Genomic DNA, 25,777 nt, shown 5'->3' on the forward strand with positions numbered 1-25,777 from the left:
TCCCGCCTTTTTTTAAAATATATTTTATTGATTTTTTACAGAGAGGAAGGGAGAGGGATAGAGAGTTAGAAACATCGATGAGAGAGAAACATTGATCAGCTGCCTCCTGCACACCCCCTACTGGGGATGTGCCCGCAAGCAAGGTACATGCCCTTGACTGGAATCGAACCTGGGACCCTTCAGTCCGCAGACCGACGCTCTATCCACTGAGCCAAACCTATTAGGGCTCTCCGGCCTTTCTTAGACCCAGGACTGGCCAGGCTCCCAAGGTCTCCCGGTCCACTTACAGATGGCCTCACTACCTTCCCACAGGGTGGAAGGGGGAGTTGGGGCATGGGAAGAGGTGCATTCCCATTTACCATATACATCCTGGCTCCACTTTAAATGGGGTTTCTTTTTTTTTTTTTTAAATATATTTTATTGATTTTTAACAGAGAGGAAGGGAGAAGGATAGAGAGTTAGAAACATCGATGAGAGAGAAACATCGATCAGCTGCCTCCTGCACACTCCCCACTGGGTAGGTGCCTGCAACCAAGGTACATGCCCTTGGCCGGAATCAAACCCGGGACCCTTGAGTCCGCAGGCCGACGCTCTATCCACTGAGCCAAACCAGCCAGGGCTGGGGTTTCTTTTTTTAAAAAATATATTGTTATTGATTGATTTCAGAGAGGAAGGAAGAGGAAGAGAGAGAGAGATAGAAACATCAATGAGGAGAGAGAATCATTGATCGGCTACCTCCTGCACACCCCACACTGGGGACACTGGGGATGGAGCCCACAAACGGGGGGCATGTGCCCTGACTGGGAATCGAACCATGACCTCCAGGTTCATAGGTCAACGCTCAACCACTGAGCCATGCTGGGCAGGGCTTAAATGGTATTTCTTTATTCAGTTTCACACTTATGTTACTAAACTTTGCTTCTTTGAATACAACTCTTTGTTGAGTCTAAGCCACAATAGGCCCTGGGCACGTGGGTTAGGATAAGGGTGGCGGGGTAAGGGCATCTCACTGAGCATGGTGGGTCAGGTATGGATTTCTCTAGGAGGAGAAGCCTCAGTGGAGTCTTACAGAGTCAGGAGGAGGAGGCAAAGGCTGCAAGAGAGAGTCTTCAGGGTGAGCTGTGTAAGTAGCCACAGCTTTGAATCTCAGGCAACTGGGTCCCAGATGTAAGTGTCCAAGCGATAGGGATAATCCACAACCAGACAACGGTGGTGGAGTCAGTATTGACGTTTACTCTGCGGTCCATGAGGCCTTGTGGGAGAGGGAAGTCCCCAAGCGAACTCTTGGGTCCGCCGTGTGTCTTAAACCAGGGTTTCCAGCAGGGGGCGCGCGGGCGCTGGAGGCGCTGAGGCCCGCGAGCCGCCACTCTAGCCCGACCCGGGTCATAGAGTCTCGCCGCTTCCGGCCCCCGGGCTGGAAGGAGCCGGAAGTCTGGCGGGCTGTGGGCATCGAGATGGAGGAGGGCGAGTACGAGTCGGTTCTGTGTGTCAAGCCGGAGGTCCATGTCTACCGCATCCCGCCGAGGGCCACCAACCGTGGCTACAGGTGACCGCCGCCGCCGGGCCAGGCTAACCCCGACTTACCCCCTTTCCTCCGCCCGACACGCCCACTGTGGGAGCGGAGGATGGCCCCGGCCGGTTGAGGGGCGAGGGGGGATGTTTAGTTGATGCTGCGACGGCCCCCGGTTGGTGGGCACAGCAGGGATGCACCGGCTCCCAGTGGTGGGGAGGGCGTTAAAGCCTGGTCTCGCTCTTGGGGACCCGATGGCTTCCAGGTATCTTAAAAGTGGTCGGCGGTGGTGGTGTCACCAACCTTTCTCTTTCAAAGCTAACTGATGGCCTTGAAGGGATCCTTGACCAGTTTTCAGGGGGGAGGGGCCCTCTCACCGGCGGAAATCCCGGAGGGGAAGGAAGGGAGCCCGGAACCGGCCTAAAGGATCGCTCCGGGGAGCTGTAAGCTGATGGCGGAAGCCAGGACCCCCTCCCTGCCCAGCTCTCTTCGCGTGAACTTCTTGCCTTCCCACAGCCTCGGCAGTTGGGAGGAATCCATCTGCACTTCTCTGACGAAATGTTCCCGAGACGAGTAAACACACATGTACTAGTACATGTAGGGTGTCTGGAAGGAACTGCCCCACGGGAGCGGAACGGGTGAAGGTGGGAGGTTGAGGGGACTTCCTTGCACTGTATACCTTGTTGTCCTATTGGCATCATGTTACCATGTGTATGTATTACCTATCAAAAGAAGGCGAACCCTATTAAAAGAAAAAAGGATGTACCTGGTACAGACAACCTAGCCTTTGGCTATTTTGTGCCACTTGGGCGGGTGGGGTGGGGTGGTGGGGTGGGTGGCTCTTGAAAGGCAGTGTTTGTTCAAGTTATTTGGAAATACAGAAATCGGGATTGGCCCGCACCACAAGAATGATGGGGTGTCGACAGATCTGGCTTCTTGTTCATTTCCGATTGTGTTAACACAGGCTCATAGCCCATGATTTTATAGTGAACAGATGTTTTATTGAACACCGACTACATCCATGATGTAATTTTAAAATAGTATGAAAGCAACAGTAGTAGCGCCAAAAAACCATTTGCTTTCTATCATCAAGCTGGACCTGGGCCGCCAAACCAGGAATGGTCGTCGACCCCCGTCCCCTTCAGTAAAATAAGTTTGGCCCTTCTTGGACCCCCGGAAAGTGAGGATACCAACTGTCAGGGCTGGCTGGTTTGACAGAGGAAGCTGTTGGCCCTTGCACTTCAACTTCAGAGCTCTGCTTAGCCTGAGTCTAAGGCCTTTTGCCCCAGTAAGAGGAACTGAAACGGAGTCCGCTGACTTGTGAATTGAGAGTCTGCATTTGTGTGGCCTTCCAGACAACCCGTGGCCACAGTAATGGTTTCTCTGGCATTACATTTAGGGACTTCCACGGAAAGCGTCGTGAAAACACCCAAGGCTCTTGCTATTTGGGGGTGTTTCGGAGTTGCTTCTTACTGCTTTAAAAGAGCCAAAAGAGGCCATTGCAATAGGTCCTGGTTTCTTTCTTTTTTAATTTTTAATTTTTATTTTCAGAGATAGGAAGGGAAAGGGAAAGATGGAAACATCAATGGTGAGAGAGAATCATTGATCAGCTGCCTCCTGCACGCCCCCTACTGGGGTAGGAGCTGGCAACCCTGGAATGTGCCCTGAGCGGGAATGGACCCAAGACCTCCTGGCTCATGGTTTGATGCTCAACCACTGAGCTGCACCCTGGGTTTCGTTCTGTCTAGGATGCCTTTGAGAATGTTTCTTCAACATCCATTCTTTTCTCATGTGTATATTCTCTTGCTCTCCTTTTCTCTACTAATGATTGCTCCCCTCTCTACTTTTCTTCCAAGTTGGTCTCAGTGATCCCCAGTGGTCACTCTGACCACCACTGCCTAGCAATGTCCTAAAACAAACAGGCCCCAGGAGCTACTTCCTCCACAGAAAGAAAACTGGAAGTCCTACCTCAGAGAAGGTCTTTCTAGTCTAGAACCAGGGTCAGCAAACAGACCCACGGTGTTTTTGTATGGCTCACAAGCTAAGCATGGTTTTTCCATTTTTAAGTGGTTGGGGGAGTTTTTAAAGAAGACTGTTTCATGATGTGAACATTATACATTATATGAACTTCAGATTTCAATGTTAACAAAATTTCCCTGAAATACAGCCACACTCAGGCCATTTGGTTACTACCCTTAGAGCACCAATACGCTCATGTACTGGGTATAGCTGCTCTCCCTGTTAAATGGCAGAGTAGTTGAGACAGAGATTGTGTGGCACTTTTTAGAGCAAGTTCGCCAACCCCTGGTCTAGAGCAAGCAGCCCACATGCCCTTCCCATCCCCGCCCTCGGCATTGGAGTGACGGAGCGGGAGCCTCTGGCAGAGGCTCAATGGTTTTTGTCCCCTTAGGGCTGCAGAGTGGCAGCTGGACCAGCCGTCATGGAGTGGCCGGCTGCGGATCACTGCAAAAGGGCAGGTGGCCTACATCAAGCTGGAGGACAGGACCTCAGGTAAAGGCAAGGGCGGCCTGCTCGGGGCTGAGGTGCCATGCCTCCCACTCTGCAAAGGGAGAGGCAGCCCGGGCCTGATAAGGCCTCTCGGGGGTCATGGGAACCTGTCCTGGAAATCGAAGACCCGAGTGCACCGTTAAGCCTCCTCCATTCCCCCACCTTTAGATGTAGTAGCCACTTTCCACAAGTTAAAGGGGGTATTTCTTGCCAAGCACCTGTTCTTTTGGGGGGTCCTTAAAAAAATACTAATTTTGGAGCCCAAGGAGAGGAGACCTACAGGTTGGTCCCAAGTGGGAATGCCCAGAGGTTGCCTTGAGACACGCTGGGTGAAGACACAGCCCTCTGCCGCTGAGCTCTGCTGCTCAGGAATTCCGTTTATCGACTAAATGGTGATTCCCCAGACCAGTGGTCGGCAAACTCATTAGTCAACAGAGTCAAATATCAACAGTACAACGGTTGAAATTTCTTTTGAGAGCCACATTTTTTAAACTTAAACTTCTTCTAACGCCACTTCTTCAAAATAGACTCGCCCAGGCCGTGGTATTTTGTGGAAGAGCCACACTCAAGGGGCCAAAGAGCCGCATGTGGCTCGCGAGCCGCAGTTTGCCGACCACTGCCCCAGACCAACCACGCCCATTAACTGGAAGAGCTGGAACTGCCTCCTTAGCTCTTTCTGTGGTGAGAGGACGAGCCAGGGTGGCCGGTGTTGGGGTCAGCTGGCAGGTGTCCCTTTGGGGAAATCTCTCTGGAAGCTTTGTGCCACCAGTGCCTCTGGGTGGGCTGTGGAGGGCAGTATGGCCTGGAATAGCCCAGCCCCCAGAGCAGGGATCGGGCACAGTGCCTGCTCAGTCAGGTGCCTCGACATTCGGTTGCCTGTTTTTCTAATATGTAGAAATTTTTCTTCGTGTGGTGGTATAAAGTGCAAAAATTCAGAGGCAAATGAATTCTCAGAACTGTGTCATTTGTGTCTGAGCTGTGGGACCTTGGGCGAGTCACATGACCTCTGGTGCCTTGGCCTCCTTTTTGTTGAACTAGGGATCACATTAGTTCCTAATTCACCAGGTTGTTGGAAACCCATCCAATTGCTTTGTGAACTGCAAGGTGACCCAAAGCATTGATTTGTTCTGGAGCATGGGGTTGGCTGGGTGAGTATTGTCTGCAGAGGAGTTAGAAGAGATAGCTGCCATGGCTAGGCCAGAGAACTTTGGCTGTGAGATTTGCTGGGATGTGCCAGGTGGTGTCACAAAGGAATGGCAACACTTGTTCCCTTGGAAACGGACGTTAAGGTAACCACCTAATGTAATAGCCAGCCACTGCTCAGGACAGCCTCACCCAGGATGCTCTTAGCTTGGAGTCATGCCCACTGGGTCATGTTGGACTCTTGCTTTCCAGTCACTCTAGAGACCAAGGATTCTCACCCTCAGCACTAGTGGCATTTGGGGCCAGACGAGTGTTGTGGGCTGTCAAGTCAAATTTAAAATATTTAGCAACATCCCTGGCCTCTACCAACTAATTGCCAGTAGTTCCCCTACCCCCCAAGTTGTGACAACCAAAAATGTCTCCAGACATTGCCAGATGTCCTTTGGGGGAAGGGGGAGTAAAACCATCCCTGATTGAGAACCACTGCTCCAGCCTGAAGACATCCAGGTGAGTCCCGGATGCCCAGGTACCAAATGGGTGGGGCAGAGAAATTAACAAGAAGCCACGGACTCTAGGCCCACAGATTCTGATTCAGCTCACCCTTGATTGCCGTCACCTCTAAACCACAGGTTTCAGTAGGAAATATTTGGCTAAATATTTAAAGCCCCAACAAAGATCACACGGGGCAATGATGCCAGTCACAAATGCTCACAGAAGTGTGTGTTGCACTGCACCCTGGAGAGCTGTAGTTGACACGGGGCTGCATTTCACAAGGGCTCCTTTTAAAGCCAGTCCCTCTTGCTCTGTCTCTGAGACTAAATCGGCTTCAGATTCTTCTATGGGTGCAAGAACTTTCTCCCTCCTTTCCACTGGGTTCCCCGGCTCCTCTACAGTCCTGCCTCAGGTATCAGGTCTTTTCCGAAGGCGTGCTATACCTGTATCAGGGCCCTCGGGGTGCAGGCAGGTAATGTAAATGTATAAGACAGATGGAATGGGTGGGCAGATGGAATGGTTAAATGAAAAATATTAAAACTAAGTCGCATCTGACTTAAACCTTTCGTTAGTTATATTTCCGTGTCTTCCCTTCAGCCAGAATGGATTTGATTTGAATCCCAGAGTAAGGTTTGCCCACCTGCCTCACAGGAAAAAGGCCCCAGTAGGATGATAGGAACATCAGGTTGGAGTGGGCTCAGGGCTCACCCTAACTTGTGCTTGCAGGGGAGCTCTTTGCTCAGGCCCCAGTGGATCAGTTTCCTGGCACAGCCGTGGAGAGCGTGACGGATTCCAGCAGGTACTTCGTTATCCGCATCGAAGATGAAAATGGTACGTGAGGGTCTCGGGGCTTCCTCCTCGTGAGAAAGGTTTCTCTGCCTCCACGTGGGACTGATCACGTGTTGTCCTCTAGGACGACGGGCGTTCATTGGACTTGGCTTTGGGGACCGAGGTGATGCCTTTGACTTCAACGTTGCATTGCAGGACCATTTCAAGTGAGTGGTTCGGGACGCCCTTCTCTCCCTGGACAGAATGATTTCCCAGGTTAGGGTACGCAGGTGGGTGTGTGATTAGTCTTCCAGCAGAGCCTCAGGACAACGCACTTCTCTTCTGGGACCGGCTGGCTTCTCTGCATCCTTCCAGGCCTCCTCTCCGCATTGAAGTCATGTCCTTTTCCTCAGGCCCATCTCTGCCACCTCATTCCGCTGCCCAGACTTTGAGGGGTCACCTTTCTTCCCTTATAAGCTCCTGGGCAGCCAGAGTCCTTGTCAGGTTCCTGTGGCTTTTCTGGGCCTGTTGCTCTGATATAGTAAGTGGTGCTTGGATTCCCAGGCCACCCAACAGGTGCCCTGGTGGTCCTTTCTGAAGCTCAAAGGCAGGGCAGGGAAGACTGCTTCCTGCCATCCGCAGGCCTCCACCTCTGGCTTCCAGCCAGTGGGGAATGTGTGGCTGCTCACAAGGAGGCCTCTCTGGCTCTTCCCTGTGCTGGGGCCCTTGCCCCAGGTGGCTATGGATGGGTGTTTTATGGAAGACCTTGGTGTTGCTCTCCCCTTCCCAGCATCTGTCGTGTCTCACCATCTGCTTTATAAGCCCTGGGGTGGGGGTAGGTGTGGAGTCCTTATCTTAGTTCTCATGCCAAGTGCTGGGGGTAGAGGGCCAAGTTCTCAGGTTGACTGAAGACCAGCATTAGGATGCTCTACATAAGTGATCTCATTGAATTCTTGTAATGGGCTTTAAGACATAGACTGTTGAACCCATTTTGCTGATGTGGAAACTGATATGCATGCAACTACTTACGTGTCACAGGCGGGATTTGAATTCAGGCCTCACTCCCCAGCCTGCGTTCCTCTACCACCTGCTGCAATAAAAGCCTCGTCCTGGACTGGTGGCAGGTGGTAGTGAAGTGAGTGTGGATGCAGGGCAGCTGGTCTTTTCCTCACCATGTCTTCCTCCCTCCAGGTGGGTGAAACAGCAATTTGAATTTGCAAAACAAGCCCAGAACCCAGACCAAGGCCCCAAATTGGACCTAGGCTTCAAGGAAGGCCAGACCATCAAGCTCAACATTGCGGTGAGTCCCCCCCGTGGCTCTGTTGGTCACGATCAGATGATACGTGTGGCCACCACACAGCCCAGTCCAGAGCCCATCCCTCTTTCTCACATTCAGCTCTGTCAGTCCAGCAGATGCTTACTGAGCAGCTGCCTTGGGCCAGTTACTACATGGGGGTGAATGAGAGGGCTCTGCTGTCCTCTCAAGTTGAGTTGAGATGGGCAAGTCAAGATGTGATTACAACATGGCTGGAGGGGTTCTATGACCTAGGGATGTCCTCAGTGCCATGAGTTCCTAGAGGAAAGGTTTGTTTGTAGCCCAGAGTTACGTGATTCATGGAAGGCTTCCTGGAAGAAGTGACCTGTAAAGAAGGGAGGAAGGGTCAAAGGGTGACTCCAGAGGAGAGAACAGCATGTACAAAGCCTTTGAGTTGAGAAGGAACATCCGTCACTCATTGCCAGAGCTGGGGATTTTGTCCTGGCTGTTACATTGGGGGTCAGTGTGCCCATTTCAAGCTGCGTCTTGGCCTTACACCTTGAATAAGGAAGCTTTGGGGGTGCTGTGGGCAGGAAGACATCAAGATGGGCACAGGGAGTTGTGGGCACCTTCTGCTGGTGGTGTGGTCCTGGCTCCCTGTGTCCTTGTCCTGAGCTGCCCTGCTTCTGGCTTTTCCTTGTTAGTTGCTATTGGACTGGCTAGGTTGCCAAGACCTGGCCTTGACCGACTACTGGGGTGGAGTTGAAATAATTTGGGGGAACCAAGGACCAAATGGATTTGATTTTGAAGAAACTTTGTAACCCTAAAATAATGCTCTTCCTCTTGACTTACTATCTCTTTCTCCTCTCTTCTGCTTCGTGCTAGTGATGATTTGGGACCTTGGAGTTATCTTGCCCTTAAGAGAAAATGCAGAGGACTGGTTGGGATGTGATTCTTTCTCTTGCTGGGAGGAAACTAACATTTACTGAGCAGCTGTGTGCCAGGTAGTGTTTTCAGGCACTTTCTCATCTGAATTAAATATTCTCTCCTTTTACAGGCGAGGAAATGGAGGCCAGCCTAGCTGGACTCACACTGACCTCTGAGGGCTTTTGACTTGGGGCTGTGGTCGTAGCATTTGATCAAACTGCTGCTTTCCTTACAAGTAGGGATCCAGGTCGTCTTCATCTTTGTAACCTCTCCGGATTCCTGGCTCACGCTTGGTGTCAGGTTTTTTCTTTTTGCTTTTTTTAATGTTTTATTGAAGTATGATACTCATACAGAGAAGGGCAGAGCTCAGTGAATTTTTAAAACCAGAATTTACCCACACAGACCCACCTCCAGGTCAAGAAGCAGGTTATCAGCGCCCTGTACGCCCCTCTCCTGCTCTTCCTCGTAACTGCCTACCTCGAGTAACTACCTGACCGAATACCCTGAATTTTGTTTTCAACTTTTATTAATTGAATCATACATTCTGTACTCTATTGTGTACAACTTCCTTCTTTTACTGATGTGGTATTTGCGAGGCCTCCACACTGTTGCATGAATCATTCTCATTGTGGTGGCATATCCCATTGTGAGAATGTATCCAGTGACTTACCCATTTAACTGATGGCGGACATTTGGGTAGCTTCCAGTTTGGGGCTATTACAAGTAGTGCTGCTAAGAATGTTCCAGTGCATGTCTTTCGGTGCACAGATGTGGGCATTTCTGTTTGGTCTGTGCAGGGACATCACTTCAGATGCCCAGCTTTCTACGGTTTTTCAAAGGCATTTACCCACCGGACACTCCCACCAGCAGTGTATGAGTGCTCTTTTTTATTTTTTAACATTTTTATTGATTTTTAGAGAGAGAGGGAAAGAGAGAGAAACATCGATCAGCTACCTCCTGCATGCCCCCTACCTGAGATCAAGCCTGCAATGCGGGCATGTGCCCTGACCGGGAATCGAACCAGCAATCAACTGAGCCACACCAGCCTGGGCAGTGTACTAGTATGCGTCTTCTGGTCGCTCCATACCCTTGTCAGCAGTTATGTTCTATGTTTTAGCCATTCTGGTGGGTACGTAACGGTGTATCATGGTAGGTTTGATTTTTGCCTTTCCCGATGATTAATAATTTCAGGTGTTAAAATTAATTGTGTTTGTGATAACTTTAGAATTTGAGGCGTTGAATACATCTCGTAACAATGGAAGTGCTGGACGGGTCTTGACCATCTGTTGTTTTTACACGTTTGGGGACTGGGGTCACCTTGGCCCTCCTTGTGGGGTTTTCTGATAGCAGTGGGGCTCCAGCAGAACTGATTGGTTCACATTCCTCTCCTCTCTTTAGAACATGAAGAAGAAGGAAGGAGCAGCTGGGACTCCCCGAGCACGGCCCGCCAGCACAGGAGGACTGAGCCTGCTGCCCCCTCCCCCAGGGGCGAAACCCTCCCCCCTCATCCCTCCCCCCGGGGAGCAGTTGTCTGTAGAGGGGTCCCTCGCCCAGCCAGCAGTTGCTCCCAGTTCAGGTCAGTGCTTGGGGGTGATTGTACTTACTGCTAAGTCTGTGCCTGTGGGTTCCTCTCCCTGCTGGCAGCTGATTTTCCTTCCTTCACTCATTGATCTGTCATTTAGTAGCTGTATGTGACCAACAGGAAGGTGAGCACAGCACAGCTGATCCTGCCCACACTGGGTATAGGGTTCCTCTGTTCCCCTGATTCCCACCACTTCCTCTTAGGGTGTCTTGTCTGTCCTTCCCTGATGGGCAGGGACTTCAACTCATTTGTGAAGGCATCACATGGTCCCTGGTTCAGTGGGTATTGAGTGAGTGGGTGATGGAGACACAGTCTGTGCTCATAGGGCACTGAGAGCTAGTAGGAGACAGGAGCCGCAGGCCAGAGACTGGAGACCAGACTCACTGCCAGCCATCAAGATGCGGGGTGGCTTCACGAAAGAGGTCACATTGAGCTGGGCCCTGAAGGAAGGAGATTGGGGCAGGGGACACTTGGGACTCCATTCAGAGAGAAGAGCTGAAAAGGCTCAGACTTTTTTTTTTTTTTTTTAAATATATTTTATTGATTTTTTACAGAGAGGAAGGAAGAGGGATAGAGAGTTAGAAACATCGATGAGAGAGAAACATCGATCAGCTGCCTCTTGCACACCTCCTACTGGGGATGTGCCCGCAACCAAGTTACGTGCCCTTGACCGGAATTGAACCTGGGACCTTTCAGTCCGCAGGCTGACGCTCTATCCACTGAGCCAAACCGGTTTTGGCAAGGCTCAGACTTTTAAACACCTGGTGTATTGAGGGAGGTGGATGCAGCACAGGAAGGCCAAGGTGAGTGGTGAGAAATAAAATTGGACATTTCGTTTGGAGCAAGGCCATCAGGGTGCTGAGAAGCTGAGAGGCAGTTCCCCCAGCAAGCTGTGTGGTGCTTGTTCCAGGATGTAAGGAATGCCTTCTAGAGACCCCGGAATTCCAGAAGTTAGTACCTAGTGCTGGCCTCCCCACCCTGCCTCCCAGCCCAGCCTGATGCCCTGGCCGGCCCCAGGCTGGGTGATTGTTACCAGCCCACTTTCTCCACACACTGCTCACCAGCTGGAGGCAAGATGCAGGCAGGAAGCCTGCTTTCTTTCCATCTCAGGCTCGTGGACATTGGCTCCCCTATCTGGAGGTCAGGCTTCAGACTTTAGCACTGTGGGGACACCCCAGCCCAGGGAAGTGGCGGGAGCAGCAGGCAGCGAGCCCCCTGTCCTGCCCCAGGAATTATTCTTTCAGCATTGGGTCTCAGTAAGGTCACAGGACCACCTGCCTGGGCATCGCTGGGGGCGGGGGCAGGAATCGGTGTTCTTAATGTTATTTGTATGAGCACTAAGGTCTGAGAGCCACTGTCTTAGGCTTTCCCTCGGTTGCTGGTGCACTTGTAGCAGATAATATGAAGAACCTGCTATGTGCCAGGTAGCATTTTATGCCCTGGCGATACTGTGAATATAACACCAAGTCCCTGCTCTCAAGGGTTTATGTGCTGATGTGAACAAAAGGCAATTAGCGTCTACAAACTAAATGGTGTTGGAGGATGAGAGTCATGACTAGCTGATACTTATTGAGCATTTACTGTATGCTCCAAACCCAGACTGGCTGAGTTCAAATTCTAGCTTATCAGTGGTGTGATATTCAGAAAACTGCCACTTCTCTGTGCCTCAGCCTTCTCATCTGTAGGATGGGGTAGTAATGATACCTACAATATAGGTCCCTTGTAGGGATCAAATGTGAAGTCCACAGATAGCCCTTATGAACATGGTAAGTGCTCACATTTGTTAGCCCCATTTTACTAATGTTATTATTGTCACTGTGCTGGGCCTGTCCTCAGCATTCCATATAAATTAACTTATTTAATCTTAGACAGTCCTGTTCTGTCACTGTTCTGTCTCCATTTCAGACATAAGGAACTGAGAGTTAGTGGTCTGTGTAAAGTCACGCAGCTGGTCCTGGCGTGTCTTCCCCAGGCACTGTGGTGAGGTTCCAAGGAGATAAGCGATGTTAAAGCACATGGTGGACTATAAAACTAAACTGTTGAGGGCCTGAGTTTTATCTGGTCTCAGCCCAGAGCAGATTAGAAATAACAAATTGGTGGGAAGGCAGAGGATGGCAGGCACAGGGACAGTTGGCAGCACTGTCCAGGGAAGTGCCTAAAACGCACAAAAGCAGGCCCTGAGGCCCCATTGTACCCCCCACCTCGGCAAAGAGGTGCACAGACAGCAGCTTCTGTGGTGCCTTTTCCGGATGCTCTCCCGACCCCCAATCAGTTTAGCTCTCAGGACTTGGCACATGTCTGACACACAATTGTCTTAGCTGGATGATCCCAACACTGGACTGAGGGCTTTATGGGAAGATGGTCTTGCAGTTTGAGTGAGCATTTTCCATGCAAGAAGCCAGGGCAGGAGGTGGTACTTTTTTTTTTTAATACCCTAGGAGTGAGGATATTTTTTCCATTGATTTCTAGAGAGTGGAAGGGGAGGGGGAAAGAAACATCGATGTGAGAGAGACACATCAATTGATTCACTCTCACATGCACCCACGGGGATCGAACCTGCAACCAGGTACGTGCTAACTGGGAATTGAACCCATGGCCCTCCAGTGCACAGGCTGATACTCCAGCCACTGAACCATGCCTGCCAGGGTGAAAGGGTAAATTTTAAACAGATTTTCAATATAAACTGTTAAAAAATGGGGTCAACTTCAGATATGTGTGACCCATCCTCACTGGCACCCCTCCCCTCCACCTTGTATGTGGCTTTCTGCTTTTTCTCCAGGAGCCCTCAAGGGCTCATGAGAAGATGGTAGAAATGTGGCAACTTGATGTTTAGTTGCCCAAAAGCATGTCTCTGTGTGTGTCTTTCTCAGCCACTTGGAATTATGAGACTGATTTCAGGGTCACTGAGACAACCCAAAAGATCTCTGACTCCTGTCTCCTTCTCTTCTCTTCCTACCCATCGGACTTGGGGACATCAATAGGAGGTGCCACTGTGTCCTGGCCGCAGCCCACGCCTGCCACTACTGCCACTGCCGACATCTGGGGAGACTTTGCAAAATCCACAGGGTGAGGACAGTCCCATTCTCTGTGGGGGGACAGAGCCCCAGAGCACCCGTGTGGGTGGCACATTTCTCTCCAGGAAGGCTTTTTTTTTTTTTTTTTTTTAATATATTTTATTGATTTTTTACAGAGAGGAAGAGAGAGGGATAGAGAGTCAGAAACATCGATGAGAGAGAAACATCGATCAGCTGCCTCCTGCACACCCCCTACTGGGGATGTGCCCGCAACCAAGGTACATGCCCTTGACTGGAATCGAACCTGGGACCTTTCGATCCGCAGGCCAACGCTCCATCCACTGAGCCAAACCGGTCAGGGCTCCAGGAAGGCTTTTTGTTGCTCTCCTCTGCTAGGTGGCCTGGAGCCGCCTCGTGCAGTTCTTTCTGGTCTTTACGCTCCTTCATCAAGTGCTTGGCTTGTTCCCAGCACCTCCTTCCTCCCTCCTGGCCCAGCCCACCCAGAGCTCTGCACTGAGAATTAGCCTGGCTGCTAGCCGTGGCCTCTCCTGGGACCCCTGAGGCCCACCCTTATGCCTCTCTGACCCCATAACATTTCAAGCCGCTACCTGGGGTCGGGGTGAAAAGATGCTAAAACCCTACTGCACCAGGCTCTAGGACAGGAGTCAGCACACATTTTCTATGAAGGACCAGATAGCAAATAGTTTAGACTTTGCAGGCCATATTGTCTCTGTTCCAACTACTCAGCTCTGCTCTTCCAGCTCAAAGGCAGCCACAGACAATATGTACTAGTAAATGAATGGCTATGTACCAATAAAACTTTATTTGTAAAGTAAGGGGGGTAGATTTGGTCCCTGAGCTACAGTTTACTGACCTCTGCTCTAGAATATTCAGAGCTGACTTCTGGAGAAGATGGCAGAAATGTGGCAACTTATTGATGGAGCTCTCTTGTCCAGAGAGAAGCCACCTTTTACCTGCTTTGTAGTTTCAAACATCTAAACCCTCTCACCCCTCCCTGTCTTCCCTTCACAGGGCAACTTCCAGCCAGACTCAGCCAGGCACAGACTGGGTCCAGTTCTGATCTGAGTACAACTCTTCTTAATCCTCACACAACTTCTGGGAAGGAGCTGCCCCATCTGGGCCAAAGGAAGGAAGACAAAGCACTCCCTGGCCAGCCTGTTTGGAGCGTGACTCGCTCCTCTCTTCCTTGCCTGACTCTCTTGACAGACTGGGCATGTTAGGCAGTAAATTGTCACCATGTCACACTGTTTCCTGGGACTTAATTGTGCAGCCTGAACACGAGAAGACAAGCTCCAGGATCCCTATCCCTGTCTGTCCTCTGACATGAGAGAGACTCTGAGACTACTACTTCCACCACAGTGACCTGTAATAAACACAAGCCCCCAAAAGCAAAAGAAGGGGTTCAGTGTGCTGCCTGGATTCAGATGAGCCCTTCTCGGGGATTACCAGTGCCTCGGGATCCCTGTGCGCAGGGGAGCCTTCTGCACTCCCGCTGGCTGCAGCCACTTCCGGCAAGGCTCCTTCAGGGGAGGGCTTCCTTCTGGCTTCCAGCAGGTTATAGGCTGCAGCTTGAACAGACAATCAGAAGGAAATTGGGAGCGTTAACCAGCTTTCTAAAATTTTTAATATTTGCTTTGCTCATGGCCTGATCTGCACTAACTTGTTACCTTTGCAAAAGGAACGGTTCCTGCAATGTGCCCCGGAAGGGCCTCTGAACGCATTCCTCACTGTGGGCCGCAGGTGGTGCTCGGAGCTTCAGGCAGCGGCGTTCATCGCAGCCACGTGGCCTGGTTTCCAGTCTTCCAGGCCAGGTAGGCAGTGCATGGCCGAGGCAGGCGCTGGAAGCCAGGTGGAAGTGTTTGGGCAGGAAAGTGGAAGCTGCTCTCTTGGAGGTGGGGGTTCAGCCTTCCTGGCAACTCGGGGGGTTCACAGGCTCACGGTGCAGTTCCTGGTGGACTGGAGTTTTCTTGGTTTCTTAAGGGCCTTGTTTGCAGACAACCTCTTACTTTCTTTTCTCCTTCATGGACTGTACATGACAGAGAGCTCAGACTGAACTTTAGGGTTGCCTGTATTGCTGGTTTATACAAAATAATTTTATCTGAGCACACCTCTAAAATTGCTTTTATCAACATACTTTACCTCTTAATGAAAAGATTTCTCTTTTGAAGGGTCAGGATGAACTGAAAAAAGTATTGGCCATTTTCTGGGGCCAGTTTTCTAAGATAAAAAAATAAATATTTTTACTTCTGTCAATGTATGTCAAAGACAAACCTGTTTTTGGGGGCATAGCCCCTAAACCGTCCAGGATGCTACGACTAGCTCACAACCACTGCTCCCCATTGATCACGTGTACAGATTTAAAGTCTGGGCCAGGGTCTCAGGTTGGCCAAAGTGAGAGAATTGGGCCCTGTTGCTCTAAGGCAGTGGTCGGCAAACTCATTAGTCAACAAGAGCCAAATATCAACAGTACAACGATTGAAATTTCTTTTGAGAGCCAAATTTTTTAAAAAACTTCTAACGCCACTTCTTCAAAATAGACTCGCCCAGGCCGTGGTATTTTGTGGAAAAGCCACACTCAAGGGGCCAAAGAGCCGCATGTGGCTCGCGAGCCGCAGTTTGCCGACCACGGCTCTAAGGCAACCAGTCACTTCTTTCCCATGCATCTATAAGAGAATAACCTTTTTGCCATCCTGGGACATTTTGGTCTCCTTGCCTCCCAACAGGGGAGGGGGGCTCTGCCCCATCATGACCTCCCTATGGAAGCATCTCCCTAAATACTAAGGGCATACAGGCATCCAGAGGCCAACAAATAAAATTCAAAAAGGCCATGGCACTCTTTCCTGAGGGTTCTGTAAAAACGTTTTTATTTCTTACTATGGAAATAACCACTCAGTATAGGGAGAACAAAAGTAGAATTGAGGATCCTCGTGCCCAATGAATAAGGATAAGGAAATTGCATCAGTGGATTCTCAGGAGGAGAAAGCTTTGTCTATTTCCTGTCACTTCCCATCTTTCTAAACGCTTGGAAGCTGAGAGTGAGGAAGTTTAGACCTTGGGGGATCCCTTCTTCATTAGCAGTACAGACCATCAGAGATAAGCACTTGGGTTCTGGAGACATATCAGGGCTTTGGGTCTAGGGCAGCCGTGGGCAAACTACGGCCCGTGGGCCGGATCCGGCCCGTTCGGCTGTTCTATCTGGCCCGCGGAGCCGAAAGAGCGGAGGGTTCTCTTGCTCTCCCCTCCGCTCCTTTACTTTGAATTTATATTAGTTCACACAAACACTCCATCCATGCTTTTGTTCCGGCCCTCCGGTCCAGTTTAAGAACCCATTGTGGCCCTTGAGTCAAAAAGTTTGCCCACCCCTGGTAGGCTGTCTACCTCTCTAAAAAAAAAAAGAGATCCATCAAATCCAGTTAACCGGAACACCTGAACTGTAAGCCTCCCGGTTAATGTGGTTTTGCTGATGGGGGGCAGAGTCCAACCCAGCTTAGCACCCGGATAAGGCAGGCTCTTGGCCCTAGCAACCTGGGGAGTAACTCTGTCATTTGTTTCCCAGTTACCTGAGTTGCAGATTTAGAATCTTCTGCAGTGAGCACACCTCCCTTCTGGTAGTTGGTCCAGGGGTCGCTGGACTGGGCACCACCTGGTTATGGGCTAGGGTGACTGGTGGGCAGCGGCCCTGAGCATTCAAATGACCATAAGGCAGGCTGAGCTGAAGCACTGAGTCAGCACAACAGGGGCGCCAGCCGCCAGCATCCTCATTTGAAAAGGGAGCCAGAGGCCTCCCGAGGAGGAGGCTGGTAAAAGTACCCGCCTCCCAGCAGGAGCCTCCTTGGGCTCTGGAGGTAGGAGGGTCAATGAGAAAGGAGCTGTGTCTGCTGCCCTCCAAAAATCTCATGTGATTATAGGAAAGATATGGCTTGGAAGCCCCTGAAACTCCTGCTGTGTGTCCCTGGGCAAGTGACTGCACCTCTCTGAGTCTCGGTCTCCTCACCTGTAAAATGGAAATAATCCTAGAACCCGCTTTGCCTGGCTATGTAGTTTCAGTAGTGTAGGTCCCGCTTTGCAGAAATATTCAAAGGGACTGAGGAGAGAGTGAGAAAATATAAGAGGAAGCAGCAGCACAGTGTGGTACCAGCCAGTATAGGCTGCCTGTGAGGTGCAGGGACTATTCACCAAGGGAGGCCTGACATAGAGGGCCCCGTAGGCCCAGGCATCAGGCAGGTATTTCTGGAGGGAGGGGCAAGGATGGGTTCCGGGTGCGATGAGGAACACTCTGGAATGAGGGCCCTGCAGGGACAGGCAGGATCAGAAGTGGACTGGGTAGGGATGCAGCAGGTCAGGGGAACCAGACAGGGTGACACAGACCTGGGCCAGGCTGGGGCACCTGAGGGCTGGTGGGGCTTACAGGCAGAGGCCAGTCAGCCCTCCCTAGGCTGAGACAGAGACACCTCAGGGAAATTGTGCCCTTCTCCTAACCTCGCCCTCCTCCATTCTCCAAGTCCCAGGGTTTGAACCAAATCTCCCTGACGAATAGTTCTCTCTGCCCTGGCCCACGCCACAGCCTTGCTGCGCCATCCCTAGGTCACAGAGCCCCAAGGGCACATTGGCAGCCCCTAGCGAGGTTTCTCAGATGTAAAAAGCAGGCTCCTCTTTGACAAAGGTGAACTCCTGGTCGCCCCCCAATGGGAAAGACAGAACCATCAGCCACAGGTCTGCTGCTGTTCTTTCTGGGTATTTACTGTTTTCCAAACACAAAATCATAAAATTCAACTTCCGTTTTCAACCAAAACACAGCCCTCCCTCAGCCGGGGAGCTGCAGACCAGCCTACACCTTTGAAATGGATGATTTGCCTTCAAGGACAGAGGAAGGGCAGGTAGTGCCGAATGTATTGTTACAAATAGAAACGAAAGCACGGGTCAGTCCTCTAAAGCAAGGTTTCCGCGTGGTTTTATCCCATTGCAGTTGGCACATGAGTTTGTGAGAAGGAAGGGGCAGCAGATGGGGTTCCACCATTTCACAGATAAACAAACTGAGGGCAGAGGACCTCATCCAAGGTTGCTGGACAATCAGGAAAGCAAAGACGTTCTCCCTGCAGGTCAAATTATTGAAACCTCAGTATTGCTACCCTGGGCTCCGAGGGGCGGGGGGAGGGGGGGGCGGAAATGCTCCCTCAGGCTGCTTGGGTGATTGGTTGAGGCCAGAGCTTAGTTTAAGGCCTTTAAGGCCCAGAAGCAGGAGCCGAGGCCGAGGCCGCAGTGGGACTAGGCAGCTGGCTGTGGGTTCCGATTCTGCTTTGCCACCTTGCAGCTGCGGGACACTGCTCCACTTGCTTAATCTTCAGTTTCCCTTTTATGCAAAAGAGCTAATAATCCCAGTTTGCTGGGTTGTGGGAAGCAGTAAATGCGACCGATGAAGAGCCCTCAACAAGTGCCTGTCCCAAGCAAACTCTCTCTAGACAGACCCCGGGGCCAGCTGGCCGCGCCCCCGCCCCCACCCCGCCCCCACCCCCACCCCCACCCCCACCCCCACCCCGCCCCCACCCCACCCCCACCCCACCCCCACCCCCAGGCGCGATCTTGGTCCGGGAGACTCCAGGACGCGGGGAGGCGGGCGGGTCGGGAGCAGGCTCCGCCCCCCGGCCCCGCCCGGCTGGACCCGCTTGGACTCAGCGGTGGCGGCGGCGCGCGAAGGTAGGATCGGCCTGCGCGCGCTCCCGCGGGCCAAGAGTCGCGGGCACGCGGGGTGCGCTGCGCGAGTGGAGGCGGTGGCGCGTGGGCGGGGCCGCAGGGCTGAGGTTGCGGCGCGCGGAGGGCGGGAGGGCGGGAAGGCGGGCGCGCGCACAGGCGGGCTGGAGCCGCGTCCCGGGCCTGGGGCGCTCAGGGCGCACTCGCTGCACCCGCCGCCGCCAGCCCGGCGGCCCGAGCGCGCGCCGCGGGCCCTGCGGACATCCTGCCGCGTCCTGTTCCGATCCTGCCCGGGTCTCGTGGGCCGGGCTGGGCGGGAGGAGGCAGGGCCTGCTCGGGCGCAGCGGCCTGCGGGCCCCCAGCGAGCGCCCCTCGGCTCCGGGCTTCTCCTCGCTCCACGGGGCAGAGCTGCGGTAGGAGACCCTTCCCAACGGTCACCACAAACAGCAGATCCCTTCCTGCGCTTCCTGTGGGCCGGCCACGGTGTGGGATGTCATTTCACCGTCAGTGCAGTCCTACCAGTCGAACGTGGCTCCATTTTAGGGATGAGGAAACTGAGGCCTAGAGCGGTCAATTGAGTTGTCCAAGACGACACAGCCTGTGCAGGGATTTGGGCCCTCCACTCCTTGGGTTTCTCAAAATGGGTCCTGCGGCCCCCGTGCCCGTCTCTGTGGTTGGCATTTTGAACAGGCTCCCTCGTGATTTTTATGCAAACCCTCGAGTTCAGTGTTCTGGTGGCCCTGTGGTGGCCAGGCTCCCCAGCTCCCATGAAGCCGGTACTTGTCTGGACGAATGGGACACGCGGGGAGGTCCCATGGGAGTACCTTCTGTCGGTTCTCATCTGAGATTTCCTCTTTTTCTTAGCGGAGCTCACAGCAGTTGCTTAATAAATAAACCAGGAGCAGACCGAAGGTTAAAGGTAGACTGGGCTCCTCAGTCAGGAGCCGGGTTCAGGAAAGACTTCGGGAGTCAGAACCCCTAGATCTTGGGGGTTTCTCTGACAGCTCCTCCTCTCCGGTCTCTCTCAAGCCCTGGGGATGGGCACCCCTCCTGGAGACTAGGCACCCCTCCCACCCAGGATTCCTTGGGGGAGGAGGGGGCACTGCCTGGTTTTTGCCCTGAACTCCTGGGATGCAGCAGGTGTTAGATATGTGTTCACTGTAGGTCCCTGCCAGATCCCAGGCTGGGGGCAACATCACCTATGGCCAAGACTTGCCCGGTATGATCTTGCTAAAGCCCATGGGTATGGTTTCTTTAAAAAATATATTTTTATTGATTTTAGAGAGAGTAAGAGATAGAAACATCAGTGAGAGAGAATCATGGATAGGCTGCCTCCTGCATGTCCCCTACTGGGGATTGAGCTTGCAGCCTGGTCAGGGCACACGGAACAGTGACCTCCTGGTTCATAGGTGGATACTCAACCATTGAGCCACACCAGCCAGGCAGAGGTGACATGTTTGAGCCAAGATTTGGTTGACAAGCAGGAGTCAGCCATGAAAGGCAGGGAGAAGAGCATTCCAGGCAGTGAACATGGCAGTGCAAAGGCCCTGAGGTAGGAGACTGGTGTGTTTGAGCATCAAGAAGGCCAGCAGGGCTGGAGTAGGTAGGACAAGCAGCGGGAGAGGGAAGGAGATGATATGGGAGAGGAGGGCCTGGGCCAGATGGGGCAGGCCTTGTTGGCTGTGGCAGGACTTTGAATTTTCTTTGGAATGTGTTAGGAGGCAGTTGGATGGGGAGCCTGTAGGGTAGGGGTTGAATAGAAGAGGGAGTCGATCTTGATTGTGTAGGAATAGACTGAGGTAGGGGACGAGAGATCAGGCAGGGAGACCTCTGAGGAGCCATCTTAGCAGTCCCAGCAAGAGGTGGGATGTTGTTGTTTTTTAATCCTCACCCGAGGATATTTTTCCATGGGTTTTTAGAGAGCGGGGGAGACAGAAATATCTATGTGAGAGGAACACATCGATTGGGTGCCTCCTGCATGAGCCTAACCAGGGCCCAGGCCGGGGAGGAGCCTGCAACCCAGGTACATGCCCTTGACTGGAATTGAACCCAGGACTCTTCGGTCTGCAGGCTGACACTATCTACTGAGCCAAACCAGCTAGGGCGAGATGGCTTGATGGCTTTTTTAATACACACCAGAGACCTAGGGTGGTGCCTGGCACACAGTAAGCACCACACATGGTAGCCATGGTTGGCTTTTTTTTTTTTTTTTTAAATATATTTCTTTATTGATTTCAGAGAGGAAGGGAGGAGAGATAGAAACATCAACGATGAGAGAGAATCATGGATCGGCTGCCTCCTGCACGCCCCCCCACTGGGGATCAAGCCCGCAACCCAGGCATGTGCCCCCGGCCAGAATCGAACCTGGGACCCCTCAGTCCGCAGGGCGATGCTCTATCCACCGAGCCAAGCCGGCGAGGGCCATGGTTGGCTTTTGTTTAAAACTTTGGAACCAGGCATACCTGGGTCTACCTCCCCCAGGCCCCCCGCCCCCCCCCCTCGCCCCGTTAAGCTTTTTTCTTTTTAAATTTATTTTCTTTATTGATTAAGGTATTACATATGTGTCCTTATCCCTCCATTGCCCTCCACCTCCCCGCGCATGCCCTCACCCCCCTGTTGTCTGTGTCCATTGGTTATGCTTATATGCATGCATACAAGTCCCCTGGTTGATCTCTCCCCCTCCCCCGCTCCCGGCATATCTGGGTCTTACCTTGTCTGGTGGCTTTAGCCCTTCGTGGGTGGGTGACTTAGAGCAAGTTACTTAACTTCCCTCACTGAGCCTTCGTGTTGTCAGGTGTAAAGTGGGTAGAACAGTGTCACATCACAGGGCTGCCAAGAATGTTAGAACAGATACAGTACAGATGCAGAGTTTGGGGCACAGGGCCTGGCTCATGGTTGGTTCGGTGTTTTTGTTATAATTTCTAGCCAGCAGCTGGAGAATGAAAAAGGGATAAGTGGGCAAGAGCTACTGGTATGCTTGAAACTCGCGAGTCCTCCTGGAGGGATTTCGTGGCTAGCTCCTGCCTCTAGACCTGCAAAGAAATGGTTGAGGGTCTACTGTGTACCAGGCACAAGGTTCTGGTTTGGGTACTGGGAAGACAGTAATACTAATGACAGTAATGATAACAGACCATAGCTGACACTTATCCACTATTTAACAGTGTGTAGTGATTAAGATATTACCAGCTGAGCCCAGCCAGGCCCCTTTATGAACCAAGAGGTCATGGTTTGATTCCCAATCAGGGCACATGTGGGCTCCATCCCCGGTGTGGGGCCTGCAGGAGGCAGCCAATCAATGATTCTTTCTCATCATTGATGTTTCTCTTTCTCTCTCCCTCTCCCCGCTTCCTCTCTGAAAGCAATTAAAATATATTTTTTAAAAAAGATATTACTAGCTGATAGTAAAACCCAGAAATCTCTAAGGCTCAACACAACAGAAACTTATTTCTTGCTCATGAAAAGCCCTGTTGGGTATTTGGCAGGTGGCTTTCTACATGGTGACCCAGATCCCTTCCAGCTTGTGGCTCTGGCCTTGGGACCTCAACAGTATTTCCTTCTAGCTGGTGGGCAAGCAAGGAGATACACAATTCCTCATGGGGGATTTTTTAAAAATGTTTTTATTGATTTGAGAGAGAGAGAGAGAGAGAGAGAGAGAGAGAGATTGATTCATGTGAGAAAGAAACATCCTATCGGTTGCCTCTTGCATGCACCCTGACCGGAGACTGAACTGGCAACCTGGGTATGTGCCGTGACCAGGAATCAAACCCACCACCGTTTGGTGTACAGGATGGCACCAGGCTAACTGAGGCACCCAGCCAGGGCAACTCTGTGCTTTTTGTACTCAGACCTGAACCTAGGTTTGCTCACCCCTGTACATTCTTAAAAAACTGGAAAACTCGGGCCTTTTCTGTCTCCTGGATGCTGACTCCATTCCCTGAGCTTGGAGGGCTCTAGGACCCAGCATTTGGGGAGTGTGTGTGTGTATGTGTGTGTGTGTGTGTGTGTGTGTGTGTGTGTGTGTGTGTGTGTTGAGAGTCCTTTCCTCATGGTCCTTCCCCTCCCTTCGCTACCCTTCCCCCCTCCATTCTTTCCCTTTCCTTTCTCTCCCACCTCTTCCCCTCTCTATTCCCCTCCCCCTCTATATCTAAGTCTTCCTTCTGTTCCCTTCTGCCTCCCTTCTCCCCCCTCCTCTGCTTTCCCCTCCCCTCCCTCTCCCTCAGCCCCTCCCACCCGTGGTCACATGGGGGCACGGATTAGCGCCTAAGCTGCCCAGTGCTCAGCACTGCAGTCTGGCTGTGGGGTGGTCTGTGTGGACTGAGCTTGTCTGGGGCCTGGCAGCAGGGCCTGGAGAGGGGTGCCCGCAGCCTCCCCCCATGAGCTTGGGGCTGGGGGGGTCATTGGAGGCCCAGCTGGCACTGGAGACCGTTATCCAGGTGGGTCCTGAGGGCTGTGCTCACCCCATCCAGTTGCTCTGGAAGGAGCGGGTGAGGAGTGGATGCATCTTGGGGGTCCAGTGGTGGGAGAGGTGTGGTGGTGAGGTGCACAGGGGCTCCAGTTTGCAGCTCCCAGCCTGACTGGCCTCAGGGTAGAGGGGTGTGCAGGGCTCAGCTGCTGTGGCTCCCTTATCCCAGTGCCCTGCGGAGGATGGGGGTCCCTCCCAGATTTTAGGGTTAGGGTGGCTTCTGCTGGCACGCACAGTGGGATCCTCACCTATCTGGGTTGGAGCCAGCGGTGGGGTTTGGTTCTCTGGCCCTGGAGGCGCCTCCTTTCCTGGCACGAGGCACACAAGCGTGTCCTTCATGGGGCGGTTTTTGTGATTCTAACTCCCAGGCTTCTATCCATTTGGGGGATTTCCTGACGGTCTCCTGGGCACCCACATCTTGGGCGACAGGACTTGGCTCCTTCCCACTCAGGCCACAGAGCCCAGGGTCCCAGGTTTCCCTCAGACCCCCTCTTTCCCCGCAGACACTGGAGAGCAGCGTCCTGGGGCCGGGTCAGGAGACCAGCCTGAGTGTGCAGGACCCGGCCCAGGACTGTCAGCCCGCCCACCTGCCTGCTCTCCTCAGGGAAATTGTCACCCGAAACTTCTCCAAGCCGGAGAGCCCAGGTACCTCCTGCCACCCCTGCACAGCCACTGCCCACATCCTACCTCTTCTCACAGCCCTGCTCAATAGTCATAACAACAATGATTGCAGCTTCCATGTCTCCCAATGGGGGGCAGGTACACCCGTTTTACAGATGAGGAAGTGGAGGCTTAGAGGTGTAATTTGCCCCGATGTGTTCCCCCACGTATTGCTGCTAGAAGGCAGGGCTGAGCATTCCCTCCTTGCTGCAAAGACTTAAACCCCAAACGCCATATTCTCTACTAGGGAAGGTGTGAGCTGGCTGAACCCAAGATTATAAGCGGGGAAGGGGTGGTGGGGGGGTGTAATTCAGCTTAGCTCAGGGCTTTGCAGAAATCCAAGGGGTGGTACTGTCCCTCTCCCTTCTTCCCCCCTCCAGAAAGGCTGATGGGCCCCTGTTCCTTCTGGTGGGTGTGGAACTCACACCAAATACACAGTTTGAGCGTCTAGGAGGGGCACACTTAGTCCCAGCAGGAGGGTTGCAGCTCTCCTTGGGGTGTTTCTGGTGTTCCTGCCATGGTCCTTGTCTAACCTCAGCCTCCTCGGGGCCCCTGGGAGCCACAGACAGGGACTTAGAAAGCCCTCCCCCCTTCCGGGTGGAAGAGCCGAGAGGCCGATGGCATCTGTCCAGTTCCATCAGGTGGAAGGGAGCCCACAGGATAGGGTTTCTTTTCCCTCTGGCCTCTCCTTTTTTCCTCTACTTCCTCCTTCTCTTCCTTACAACCTGACCTACACTCTCTTGAGCCCTGGTCTCAGAAGTTACCTGCTCTCCTGAGTCTGTTACTACTCCACCCATTTTACAGATCTGAAAAACTGAGGTCCAGACAAGAGTAGTAGCTGCAGAAGGAAGGAGCTAGAACTTGGGGCCTAGTCTCCTAACTCCTAATGAGCCTCCTTCCTGCACCTCCTGGGCCTTCTGGGGCCACACTTCAGCTGTACTTGTGTCCACTCTAAGTCTAGCCCGAGGCCTGTCACTTTGCCCACCTTCCTGTTCTCTGTTTGTGTGACCTGGTGCTATATCCACTCCTACCCAGACTCCTCCTGGGTCCTGGCCCATCTTCCTGCCTCCACTGATGGGTAGGGCACCTGGAGGGGGAAGATGTCCTCCTGGACCCAGCTGGAAGCTAACCACATGCCTGCTGTCCCTCTCCAGCCTTGCTGTCGGCCACAGAGATGGCATCAATGCTGTCGCTGCAGGAGGAGAACCAGTTGCTGCAGCAGGAGTTGTCCCGTGTGGAGGACCTGCTGGCCCAGAGCCGTGCCGAGCGTGATGAGCTGGCCATCAAGTACAACGCGGTCAGCGAGAGGGTGGGTGCTGCCTGGGGCTGAGAGCTGAGTCAGCTGCTCCCTTGCTGTGAGGTCAGGGCGATGTCCAGGGCAGGCCTGCACACTAGGCAAAAAGGTGGGCCTGGACTCAGGCCAGCCTGGGTTTGAACTGTGGCTCAGTCAACTTGAATGGCCTTGAGCAAATCACTCTGCTCTTGGAGTCCGTTTTCTTTTCTTTTTCTAAAATTGATTTCAGAGAGGAAGGAAGAGGGAGAGAGAGATAGAAACATTGATGATGAGAGAGAATCTTTGATCGGCTCCCTCTTGCATGCCCCACACTGGGGATTGAGCCCGCAACCCAGGCATGTGCCCTGACTGGGAATCGAACCTTGACCTCCTGGTTCATTGGTTGACGCTCAACCACTGAGCCATGCCAGCCAGGCTCGGAGTCTGTTTTCTGTAGTGGGGATGGGTTTTGGG

At 52.6% G+C, this 25,777-nt stretch overlaps 2 protein-coding genes across 5 annotated transcripts in view; both read left to right on the plus strand.

Annotated features, from left to right (window-relative positions):
• Positions 1-1,417: 1,417 nt before the first annotated feature.
• On the plus strand, positions 1,418-15,476 carry NECAP2 (NECAP endocytosis associated 2). Its single transcript, XM_080655300.1, has 8 exons — positions 1,418-1,546; positions 3,921-4,021; positions 6,380-6,484; positions 6,567-6,648; positions 7,613-7,721; positions 10,002-10,179; positions 13,167-13,251; positions 14,232-15,476. Exons 1-8 carry the CDS (start codon positions 1,455-1,457, stop codon positions 14,278-14,280), a joined length of 801 nt encoding a protein of 266 aa, XP_080511426.1. The 5' UTR covers positions 1,418-1,454; the 3' UTR covers positions 14,281-15,476.
• Positions 15,477-23,228: 7,752 nt separating this feature from the next.
• Positions 23,229-25,777, plus strand: part of CROCC (ciliary rootlet coiled-coil, rootletin) — a 34,704-nt gene continuing 32,155 nt past the window's right edge. For 3 of the 4 annotated variants that reach the window (XM_080656269.1, XM_080656271.1, XM_080656272.1), the window contains exons 1-3: positions 23,229-23,341; positions 23,874-24,015; positions 25,185-25,339. In XM_080656269.1, the coding sequence (XP_080512395.1) occupies positions 23,282-23,341; positions 23,874-24,015; positions 25,185-25,339 (357 nt within the window). In that variant the 5' untranslated portion in view covers positions 23,229-23,281. The remainder of the gene's footprint in view (positions 23,342-23,873; positions 24,016-25,184; positions 25,340-25,777) is intronic. The other variant, XM_080656270.1, reaches the window with a different exon arrangement.

This window comes from Plecotus auritus, assembly GCF_963455305.1.
Source record: "Plecotus auritus genome assembly, chromosome: 2".
In the NCBI taxonomy this organism is placed as follows: domain Eukaryota; kingdom Metazoa; phylum Chordata; class Mammalia; order Chiroptera; family Vespertilionidae; genus Plecotus; species Plecotus auritus.